The 12,981-nt window shown below is 37.8% G+C and overlaps 1 protein-coding gene across 1 annotated transcript in view; it reads right to left on the reverse strand.

Annotated features, from left to right (window-relative positions):
- Nucleotides 1-3,039: 3,039 nt before the first annotated feature.
- LOC130087017 (uncharacterized) overlaps nucleotides 3,040-12,981 on the reverse strand; it is a 96,118-nt gene continuing 86,176 nt past the window's right edge. The window contains exons 2-4 of the mRNA XM_056253219.1: nucleotides 5,330-5,659; nucleotides 3,826-4,155; nucleotides 3,040-3,290 (exon numbers count right to left, since the gene is read on the reverse strand). Of these exons, the coding sequence (XP_056109194.1) occupies nucleotides 3,040-3,290; nucleotides 3,826-4,155; nucleotides 5,330-5,659 (911 nt within the window). The remainder of the gene's footprint in view (nucleotides 3,291-3,825; nucleotides 4,156-5,329; nucleotides 5,660-12,981) is intronic.

Here is a 12,981-nt window from a genome sequence, read left to right on the forward strand (position 1 = left end):
CGCGCCGCGTTAACCAATCAGGAGCCTAGCTGCTGTCACGTGGTGAAGTATCTGGATGCTTCAATAAATTATTTCGTACTAAATGCCTGATGTGGTTCAAATGCACAACAAAGCAAATATTTGATCACATAAAACTTGATTTCAATATATGAGACATTCATTTTGTATTGAATGCTATTTATTCCATTTCATATCTAGATTATATTAAATATTATTCTAATGTAAAGGCAACCAACATAGCTCATAAATCCGTGTCTGGAGAGTGTTGTGTGAGCGAAAAAAAAAATCACAGGACAGGTTAATTACTTTTGGAGGCTGGCTCAATTTATCATCAAAACAAAAATAAATGACAGATTAGGTGGATGAGGCCGAGGGTGAGAGAAAGAGAAAATGTCAGTATTTCATTGAGACTTGAGATTAAATAAACTGCTTAAGTATTCTTGTAGTATTAATTTTCACATGGAGTTACACATTGTCGGTTAAAAACAAGAAAGTGGCTGGTAAAAACATTGAGTGGCTGGTAGATTTTGAAATCCACCAGCCACAGTGGCCGGTGGACAAAAAAGTTAATTTCCATCCCTGCATGGAACCCATAAAGGGATACGATCTAAATAACGGGCGCCTCTAAAAACTTTTAAACTTACGTGTGAAAAGGTTAAGTAATGCTTACATTTAAATGTGTCGTTGTTTTGTTTTGAGTTTATGCTCAATAAATAAAGGAATTAATAGTGATGGGTTGGGCACAAAAATTACCACATTTTCTCCCGTTTGTCGCGCCCCACTTGTCATGTTTCTATTCCCCACCAGTGGGGCGCGCCCCACACTTTGAGAAACGCTGGGGGTAGGTTTATCACTGGAAACAGTTTTGTCTACTCTTTAAACAGCATTATGGTATAATTTAACACTATGGCAACAGCTTACTTGTACGTGATGCCGTATTACTTCGGGCTTAAAGTTTTCAGTTTCAGCCTCAGACGTGGCAGCACCATTGTCCTTAAAAGAATCATTTATTAGATGCATGCCGGTCAGTTATTGTAGGAACATCGACATTATATTGTCACGCCCCTAAACATGACACGGAATCAAAACGAACTGTGATTGGTTGCGTTATAGTACATGTCAGTCAAACATCCTATTTGACGATCCTTGGCCAAGAAAAGCTACAATATAGAGTCCAGACCTTCTGCCGTCAGTCTGCCTACCCGAGACTAGTTTTTCCCCTCCGTTTGGCCTTAAACACAGTGTTTGTGGTCAATCATATTTACAATTCTTTAGTCCAGGGATGGGGAACGTCGGTCCTGAAGGGCCGCTGTCCTGCAGAGTGTAGCTCCAACTAAACTTATTTTAAGGACCGATGTTTCCCATCCCTGCTCTCCAGGACCAACATTCCCGTTCCCTGCTTTAGCCGCTTCCTACAACGGGCTGGATCTTTCACTGGAAACCAGCAATAATTACCGCTAAACGTTTACTCTTTGAATTCTTGCACCCTTGAACGATACAAGTCGACACCATTATAGGGATGCACGATTAATCGCAATGAAACCGCACTCGATTTGGCAAAGGCTGCAATTATTTTATACACAGTTTGTCAGTTTAGCAGCTGATCGGTAGTAAATGCTGCTCCATCTGAACCCCACAGGGTGCTCTCTCACACACACACGCCAAATATACCCCGCCAAAGAAGTAGATTACACACATCATTCAAGGAAATCCCTATGGACATCATTCTATCCCTGTAGTTGAATAAACAGAAGATTGAAACGCTTTGATTAAACATGACTAATAAACACACGGCTTCCTTATTCTGTGTAAGAAGCACATCATCTCACAGAAAGATCCTCATCTGTCGTTATGAAGTGAGTTTGGAGTAAAAGCATGCTATTAAATGTTGTCTTTTGTTTGACAAGAAATCATAAATGCTTCTCATGTTTGGAAAGATGTTTGACGCATGTCGCTTTTTCAAATGCATGTTATAAGTGACTCAAACTCACAGTGCTTTTAGATGGAGCAGCGTTTACAGAGCCATACATCAATGACAAGCTGCACATAACAAATTATCACAACCTTAGCGATTTCATAATCACGATAAGCCAAATTGATTTAAGTGCGATTTCATGTAAATTGCAAATAATCGTGCAGCCCTATACCATTATGACTACTAAGTTTGGTAAGAAGTATTTCCTACAAAAGCAAGGCGGTATTTGACTCCGGTAAGCGTATCCATAACCGTTTTTTTGAACAGTCATTTAAGATTTTCTGGCGATTTGGCAAAACTGAAGACAACAGACTTCTCCCTCCATTTTCTCTAGTGTATAGGCAACAAGGTTTTATTGAAAGCCCATTTTGCCAGCGGTGAATTACCCCTTTAAATAAATCAATAATTATTGTTTTTTCTCTGTGTTGATTTCTGAATGAGACCACACATTGTTTCAGACAGAAAACTTCAAACAGATAAACACCCCTTACAGATCTCTATCTGTTATAAAGTCAGTGTTTTGCAGTCAGAGATTCAGGGCACAAAGTATCTCACCTGATGATGATCATCTCGCGGTGTCCAGTTTCCTGTTTAAACAACAACAACAACGTACTTTCAGGCCTTGTTCACACGGACACGGGTATTTTTATAACCGGAGTTTTGACTGCGTTTAAAAAAAAATCCCGTCCACACATGCTCGGTTTAAAAAAAAATCTCCGTCTACATGAAAACGCAAAAACGCGATATCAAGCGCTGTCAAGAGCATGCCACACCAGCAGGCGGCGATATAACCCTAACCGTAAAGCAACGTTGGCTAATCAGAAGCCTAACAAAAATGATTACCGGTTCCGGTAGGCGGATAACGGCGCACAATCTGACGTCAAACACTGCGGATAACGGCGCACACTCTGACGTTGCAAGGCAAAAACCCCAGTTTTACTGTCTACACGACAACACTGTAACCGGTGTTTCTGAAAATCCTCACCCTGAAATGTTCGGTTTCAGTGACCTGATACTGCGTTTCCGTGTGGACGAACGGCCAAACCGCGTAAAAAAGGTCACGGTTATGTCCGTGTGGACAAGGCCTTACATTGGTCAGTAAATATAAAAATACACACTTTAATATTTTTAAAGATTCTTTTTGTAAAATACATCTCAATTACATTTTGAAAGATCAGCTGTATGTAATACTTGCCTGTTTGTTTTGATCTGTGGAGACAGTAAATCCCAGCAGCCGCAGCCATGAGCAGGATAACAGCACCAGCAGCACATATTACTCTTACAGCAGCTGAAGATGAACCTGGATCTGAAGGAGCTAAAGACACACACACATTATTCCATTTCATTATTACTAGAGATCAACTGATAATCAACTCTACCAATCCACCTTATTTTTCACCGCAGAAGTAATGTGTTTTCTGTGACTGTGTGAGACTTCTGATTTATTACCCGCTATAGGGAATCAATGAGAAGAATATCAAAGTGCAGTAAAAGTAACTGTAAAACTGTTTGCGCTACAAACCCACGTTTCTATTTAACTCAGTACATTAAAATAATATGGTTAGAAACACCAGTTTTCAATATCAAGCAGCATAATGAGCTGTTTTATACAGCTAAAAATAACTGGAAGAATGACACTGGAAGCCAGACACATTAATACAAATGGTTCTCGTTCTTACCTGAAAAATAAGGGGGATAAGTTTGACTGACATTTACTCCTGTACATATGGAGCCCAAACTCACTTTTTAAACAGGCCACAATGAAAACATTTACTGTTTGGATTTAAATATAGTAAACTTTATTTTGAAATTGTTTAGGGTAAAATGAATTTAATAATTAAATGACTCACCAGTGACAGAAACACTGAAGATCTTAATGATGCTGAATCTGGTGTTGTTGATCAGCAGTTTATATTCTCCAGAGTCTGTGTTTCTGGTGTGTGTGATGGTCAGAGATCCAGTCTGATGATCCAGCTTCAGTCTGTCTCTGAATCTCTCTTTACACTGAACATCTGTACAGATCTTACTCTGATCTCCAGTGATTTCAGCTATGAGAATCTCATTAAAATACCACGTTATTGAATCATTCAGTTTTCTTATTACACCAGTGTATAAAGTGACAGATTCTCTTTCCTTCACTGTCTTTCTTTTAATTTCATATCGTTCAGCAGCAGAAACACCTGAAACACAAACCAACAGATGCTTGGAGGATCTTTTTGGGGGGTAAAAGACACACAACATGAGAGAACTGTGGACATGAAAGCAGAAAAACAGGCTCTCTTGACTTTCAGTCTGAAAAGGTACATTTATCCACATTTGTGATTATGAAAACATTTTACATGAAACATTTTACATGTCCTCTAAGTTTTGGATTGTTAATAAACTAAACATTTTTTTTTTTTTTAAACAGATAACAATAGAAGGGTGATCTGAGATTATATTGAGAGAAAATTACATCATCAGAACAAAACTGACAAATCTCACCAACGGAAAAATGAATTGTCTTAAATCATATTGAACTAAACTACACACATAAAGAAGAGATGAACAATTAATTATGAGCCAAACTAAATACAACAACATGTTTTTCATCATCATTGTGAGCCGAGTAATATGTCTGGATTCATAATGTAATGTGCAAACAAACAGCAGAAGAACAGAGAGTTTTATTTGAAATGATAAACTATAGATGACTCGCTCGTTTGGCCGGTTCAAACAGATGCAATGACACTATACATCATGTACATTGTATTCTTACTGTACAACCGCATGTGCTGTTGTTGGTGTTGTTGGATACTGTATTGTACATTCCAATCGCAAAGACCTTCACGTTGACTATGTCTCCGCTTATCACCGGGGGTAAAAAAAAGGCCGAGATCTGATGCTGATGCTGCTCCAAATATTAGTACAAATTAAGCGTATATTTACATATTTCTTGCTTAGTTAGTTTTTCAGAGCAGCCTTTATAGTAAATCAGCATACAATGTGTCTGGTTGTCATGTGACCTTCACATACTCGCTGCTGCTCTGCTGTCACAAAATCAATTGAATATTACTTATGAAAAAAAAAAAAAAAAAAATATATATATATATTTTTTTTTTTTTAAAGCACCATGGCCACATGCATGTTTATAGAGCATTTACAAAAGCTTTGAACGTGGCTCAGACAATCATGGTCAAGGACCGGAATAATCCATTTTATAATTGTAGTTAAATGGGTTTTTTTTGTACAAAATCTATCCACAGCATGTAAAATACATACTATAAACTCTGAATGTCAATGAAAAAAAATCACTGAACACAATAATGATGTGATTTAAATGGACAAGACTTGATTTTAAACATAATGACTCACCATGAACAGAAACATTGTAGATCTTCTCTCTGTCGCTGCTGCTGCTGATTATCTTTAGTTTGTAAACTCCAGAGTCTGTGTTTCTGGTGTGTGTGATGGTCAGAGATCCAGTCTGATGATCCAGCTTCAGTCTGTCTCTGAATCTCTCAGTGCCTTCATTACACTGAACATCTGTACAGGTTTTACTGAGATCTCCAGTGATTTGAGCGATGCGAATGTTATTATAATACCATCTAATCTTTTCTTGTTGGTTTGTTTGAACACCAGTGTTTAGAGTGACTGAATATCCCTCCAACACTGACACTTCATCTGTATCAACACCAGACACACCTGGAGAAGAAATGAACAAATAAATATAAGCCAAATAAAAAAAATGGGAAACCGCAGTGAATTATTTAATTTTTGACTTTTTTAAATTTGATGGGGTAAATTGTCCTTATTTTGTCTCTTTGAAAACATTTACATCTATTACGTAGCTTCTGAAGGATATGATATAAAAAAAAATGGATATCAAAATCATAGTGACATTATCATTCCTCTTATTTTGTTAGGATTATTTAAATTTTGCATAATCTGCAAAGGGCTATGTAAACTATGAGCTAGCTGTGCATTCACAAAACCAACAATTGTTAACTGAATTTTACCCATAAAATATTTTCTGACATGCCATACCAAATATTATTTTCAGTCTGTCACATACTGTAACATGTTTTTATCTAGAATCTTGTGGAAAACGTTTTTATCCAAAAGCAACTCGAATGACATTCAACATTTACAATCATTCAGTGTATGCACACTAATGCCATATTTCTAGGTAAGTTACCAAACTGAGCATTTACTCGGACTTATTTGAACAATACTCGTACAATATTGTTCGACGTTATAGCTTCATTGGCCTTGACAGCGAGATTTAATAGCTATGCATTTTCATGGTCGATCAAAACAAAAACACACACACACAAAAAAAACCCACTATGAAATACAAATTATAAATATGTAGTAGGCTATATAAAGCGTTGATAATGAACTGCGTCACGTACAATATGTCCGGTGTTCTGACTTATAGCCTATATTTGCATGGTTTCGTATGATAGACTTCGGTATTTGGATGGATGGATGGATGGATGGATGGATGGATACTTTATTCATCCGTTAAGGAAATTCAAATTTCCATTAGCAGCAATTAATTAAAAACAGACAAGACAAGACAGAATTAAATTAAATAAATTAAATTAAATTAAGCCCTGCTCAAAGGGATGAGTTAAAAAGCCGTATCACCTGAGGGACAAAAGACTTCCTCAGCCTGTCTGTGGAGCAGGACAAAGAGAGCATCCTGTCGCTGAAGGAGCTCTTCTGTCTAACAATGATATTGTGCAGTGGGTGAAAGACATTGTCCAAGATAGAAGAAAACTTGCTAAGGGTCCTCCTCTCTGCCACAGATGTTAAAGAGTCAAGCTTCACAGAACCAGCCTTCTTCACCAGCTTATCCAGCCGCATGGCCTCCCTTCTTTTAATGCCGCTCCCCCAACATACCACAGCAAGAGGACGCTAGCGATGACCGTCTGATAAAACATCTGCAGTAGCTTCTGACAGATATTGAAGGTCCCCAACCTTCTCAGAAAATATAGTCTACTCTGTCCCTTCCTGTATAGGGCATCAATGTTTTTGGACCAGTCCAGTCTGTTGTCCAGCTCCAGACCTAATAGGTCTGGACCACCTCCACACAGTCACCTTCAATAAACACAGGCTGCAGTTGGGGCCTCGGTCTCCGAAAGTTGACCACCATCTCCTTCGTTTTTGTAGTGTTGAGCTGTAGTTGGTTAAAGCTACACCACCTCACAAATTCATCAATCAGTGACCGATACTCCCCCCGCATCTCCATTCTTAATACACCCCACGATTGCAGTGTCGTCCGAACACTTCTGCATGTGACACAATTCCGATTTGTACTTAAAACCGGAGGTGTACAGTGTGAACAAGACCGGGGAGAGCACTGTCCCTGTGGTGCTCCTGTGCTGCTGACCACGCTCTCAGAGGTGCAGTCTCTCAGCCGAACGTACTGTGATCTCTCAGTAAGATAGTCCGTGACCCACGTTATTAGTTGTAAGTCCACACCCATCCCCTTCAGTTTGTCCTTCAGTAGAGGGGGCTGGATGGTATTAAATGCGCTGGAGAAATCAAAAAACATGATTCTCACAGCGTTGCCACCCCTTTCCAGGTACGAAAAAGACTGATGGAGCAGATAGAGAATGGCGTCGTCCACCCCCAGTTTACACTTTAGTAAAACCTCAGGCCTTTTCACAACACACGTAATAGCTGTAACAACAAATATTCGACACAGTCAAAACACATTTCACGCTTACTAATGTCTCTGACAGGTTTCTGGGACTGTTCCGTTTCTGGGACTGTTCTGACTAAAAACATAACTTTTACAACGGCAAACATAACTGTTTTATGCGGATAGCCGACTGCAAATAGCGGCTATAGAACACCGGAAGAAACATAGGCGTATCTTACCATGGTCGAACCAAATGCAAAACAAAATAAAGAAACGTTTCATTTTCATATTTTTGTCCAAGAAATGAATGCAAACTTTGAAACATAGAAGTGTGTGTTTCTCTGAGTTACACCTTCCGCGCTTTTTCCGCCCGCTTGCGGAAGTGAAAGCAACTTTGATTCTGTGGGGTTTCACAATTACACTGCATTTACCGACACCAACTGGAGAGGAGTATGAAGCATTGACAGAGTAAAGTAATATTAAAAAATATAATCATGCAAATAAAACAGAAAATAAATTATTCTAGGCTATATTCTGTTTAATCGTGTTTCCCTTAGATAGCTCCAACCCATACCTCAGTCAGTAGGCTTCAGCACTATAAACCATTGAAAAAAAAAAAATTCTCTGTTATAATTCTGTGCAATGAATCAACACATGCTCAACTGTTTCTGCCAAGCTACATTGTTTCCTTATGAGAAAGTTATTAAGGGATGTGTGCCCTAATCGAACCCTAGATATTATGGAATCTTCCTTTCTGCGTCCATATGTATTTCTCTCAACCCCAACTTGATCCTATTTTATGTCTTTGCTAATTTATCTTCCTCCTCATTGCCATACCCCACATGTGCTGCCCCCATAGCAAGGAAATGTTTACTCTTATTCTGAATATTTATATTGTAGTATTTCTTACAAGATATCCTGCCTGGATGTTGACTTTCCACTATTTAAACTAATGTTTAAACAAATGTCAAGCTACATGTGAATCTGAGCAAATCAGTGATGAACTTCTTCAACCCATTTAAGTGTCATTAAAATTCCAATTATTTCTGCTATATATAATATACTGAAACACGATCTGTGATTCTCTTTTCAAATATTTAAAATAAGGAATGTAAACCTCTGCTGCTGTATGCCCAGAGTCTGAATTATTTGATCCATCTGTAAATATTTGAATATTATTGTAATATTCCTGACATAAGTGCTTCTTATGAATGTTGTAGTTTTCTATTTTTTTTTTTATGTTTACTAAAACTATTAGAAACTATAATTCTTACATTTATAACTGTATGGTATAATTTAGCATGTAATATTTTTTTAATTTTTATTTTTAGGTTATGGACATTAATTATCTGGAATTTAAACATTAGCTTTCAGAGACACGAACAAGAAAGTGCGAGACCACTGCAAAGTTATATATTCACTGTAACACTTATTGTGTAATTGAGGACTTGATTTTAGCTTAAAGCTTTATCCCAGTTGTCCAGGAAGACACAAGGGAAGAGGAGCATCCCAACAAGAGACAACAGATTATGTCTATAATCTCTCTCCAACTATCACCTGCTGGTAGATGATGTAACTACACACTCTGAATACAACTAGCAAATGTATTCATTGTAATGGACATGGACATGGACATGGACATGGACATGGACATGGACATGGATGTTGAACATAAAACGAAGAACCAGCACAGGACTGAAAATAAATAGGGAGAGCAAACAAAGCAGGTAACGAGGGAGGACAGGTGGGGCAAATTAATCAATAATCAGGTAACAAGATGGGAGGGGCTAGACAATGACGGGAAAACGAGACTTGTACACACAGCCAATGAGAACACTCATAAGCCACGTATTCACACAAACCATGACAAGTTGAAAGCACACATCTAGTGAAAACACAAGCTGCATGCAACACAGCACAAGACAAAACATGACATGAAAGCAAATGAAATAAGTAACACAGACAAGACAAAACAGGAAAGAGTGTCAGGGCTCTGTCACAAAACCAAGAAATACACTAGACAGAAGTGACAGAACCCTGACACATATAGTTAAACACATAAAATAACATTTGAATTGAACGTGTACTCGCCTAATGCAGTAAGTAAAGCATGCTGGAAACTAAATTCACTATCTAGTTAGTTATGCAATTAATGACTCATACTGTAGTCCCAACTAAATATAAAGTTAACCTAACATTTTACACATTTAAGTGGATTGAACAATCAAATTAATGTGTGACATTTTTTTAACAAAATATTGCCAGGCAGCAAAAATCCTTGTATTAAATATATTATAGATATATTTAATCCTTGTTTATCAATGATGCATGATGGGTTAGAATCAATCAGTTTGACCTCTGAACTGTGACTCTTTGACTGTTTCAGTTTTACTCAGAAGTTAAGCTGCTAATGTCACACCTCAGTAAAACTGGCAGCGTGAAATAGCAAACAGTTTTATCTTTTCAGTTGTTTTTTTACATACATTGATATAATTGATCACCCCATAATTCAATTGAATTATAAAACCATTTTAAGGTCATTAAGCTCCTTCTACCCATACAATTCAAGACGATTCACACAATAGACAACTACATATGAATGATAAAAAATATATATTTTCCACTATTATGAGCCAGAAGTTTTTATAATGCCACCACAGGCTATATGAGGGGCGTTCAGAATGTGTGAACTAGGGTGGGCTACACTCAGTCGTGGGAGGATTCACACCAGCTTGAGTGTTTCCAGCAGATAGTCTTACTGTACATCAGAAACTGAACTGAAGAATATGTTTCACGTTCTTGTTTTGTTCTGTTTGTGCTGGTGCCATCTGATCGGTAAGTTATAAAACATTTTTATTGCTTAATATTTCAGAACAGAAATTGCGTGTGATCTGATTTGCAGTCAATCACTGCCACAACATTTCAAAATTGTGATTTGCAGGCCTTTAAAAGTGTTTTTTAAACATTAAGTCAGGAAATACTGGAAATATCTATAGGCCTACTGAATAAACTCATTGCAGGCTCAAAAAGTGTCACTTTTTGGTGGTTTAAATTGATTTTAAGGCTTGTTAGTGGACATATTAAGCAAACTCTAAAAATCCCCTTAGCCTAAAATTTGTCAAAAAGAAATTAACAGCTGACTTGAGGCTTTGTAAACACAAATCTTAATCTGTTCTTGTTTGTTCATTAGATGTGTTTAGTGAATCAGTGTCAGTGATGGAGGGAGATTCCGTCACTCTCAACTCTGATCTTACTGAAATACATGAAGACGACGACATCCTGTGGAAATTTGGAGCTAAAAAGTCTCTTATAGCTAAAATCAGCATTGGTAACCGAATCTTCACCACATTTGATGATGTTCCTGATGGGAGATTCAGAGACAGACTGAAGCTGGACGATCAAACTGGATCTCTGACCATCACAAACACCACAACTGAACATGCTGGAGTTTATAAACTAGAGATAAATGGAGCAAAACTGACATCAAAAATATTCAGTGTTTCTGTCTATGGTGAGTAGAAATATCCTTTGTCTAGTCCTTCGCATAGTTAAAGTAAGTTCACAAGTTAAGCTCAACCGACAGCATTTTTATCATTGTGTTGTTAAACACAAAAAAACATTTTTATACTCATCCCTCATTTGGAGGTTATGGTGACACACTTATAATGGATGGATTATAATTTGGAGCAAATAAAGGAAACTTCAGAAGTTGTATTTTAACGTTTACAGATTGGCCCCATTTTATGGAAGCTTGTTTCCGCCACTTAATAAAAGATAAAAAAGGTAATTGCGACTATTTATCTCACAATTCAGACTTTTTTTTTCTCAATTGCAAGATATGACCTCGCAGTTCTGACTAAAAAAAGTCAGTCTTTTTACCCCAGCAGAATCGGACTTTCGCAATTGCGGGGGAAAGTCATAATTAAAAGAACAAAAATTCATAATTGCAAGGTCAGAATTATCTTTGGCAAAAATTGTATTCCATGGCGGAAACAAGCTTTCATACCATTCACTCACTCTAACCAGATTTTTGTTTTTTTGAGGGGCAAATAGAAATTACATTTTCGTTGCAATTGTGAGGATAACTGAATATTAAACTAAGTAGGAAATGGATCTAGACAGATGTCTAAACTTGAAACCAAAAACAGAGTTTGGTTCTACCTGGTAACAGAAGAGTTTGTCTATAAAAATCAATCAAATTGTGGGGAAATTATGTAATGCATCATGGCATTGTTGCCATACCCCTATTCTATAAAAACTGTTGTATCCGTGTTTTCTGGTGGGATTCTCTCTGAAATTTGTCTGAGATCCTCTGGCCGTGTTTAAAGCATATTCAAAGGCATTGTCTGAAGTCTGTTGGTTAGCTGGGCAGCAAGTTAGGGTTATTAGGCTCAGCCGCCGTCGATATGTAGACGCGCTAGAGTATAGGGTTAGACTCGGCCGTCATAGATGTGTAGACGCGCTGGAGTATAGGATTTGACCATGGAAGTGACTGGAACACATGAATTCAATGATTTGGAGGGGTATCCTAATACTTTTGGCAATATAGTGTACACTCAGATCATCAACACACTACACTCAAGATATTTAGATTTATCCATATTTCTAATTATTCTGTCACGTTTTCCAGCTCCCCTTGTAACTCCTAACATTACCAGAGATTGTTCATCATCATCATCATGATCATCATCAAATTGTTCACTGGTGTGTTCAGCTGTGAATGTGAGTGATGCGACTCTCTCCTGGTACGCAGGAATGAGTGTATTGTCCAGCATCAGTGTGTGTGATCTCAGCATCAGTCTCTCTCTACCTCTGGAGGTGGAATATCAGGATAAAAACACCTACAGCTGTGTGCTGAACAATCCCATCAGCAACCAGACCACACATCTGGACATCAACACACTCTGTCACACATGTGCAGGTATGATGGTGGTGATATTGACATTGATTAATTAAGCTGATCTATCAAGTTACATTGATGATGTTTTGAAACCAACAAAAGTGCATAAACTTAAGTATAGGACAGATAAAACAAGCCCTTCTGAGATTAGACACACAGATAGCAAGTGGCCCTGATGATATATATATATATATATGAGACTTTAAAACACATTTGATCAACACCTCCTATCAAGCAGATACTTTACCAACAAGATGAAAGTGGCCACCATGGTCTACACCAGACGCGAGCGGAGCAACACGGCAAAAGTAAATATAACCCATTATAATCAGTGATGCTGTCTACAGTGGATGCAGCACGACAAGAAATTACCGACAGTAAACTGATGTCATCTTCTATTTCTGATGTGTGCCGTGACAACTGTCGCATCTGGTGTAGACACAGTGTAATATATGCCCAGTTACAATGGTTGCC

Source organism: Rhinichthys klamathensis, unplaced genomic scaffold, assembly GCF_029890125.1.
Source record: "Rhinichthys klamathensis goyatoka isolate OS25496 unplaced genomic scaffold, OSU_Roscu_1.1 h1tg000103l_1, whole genome shotgun sequence".
Lineage (NCBI taxonomy): Eukaryota > Metazoa > Chordata > Actinopteri > Cypriniformes > Leuciscidae > Rhinichthys > Rhinichthys klamathensis.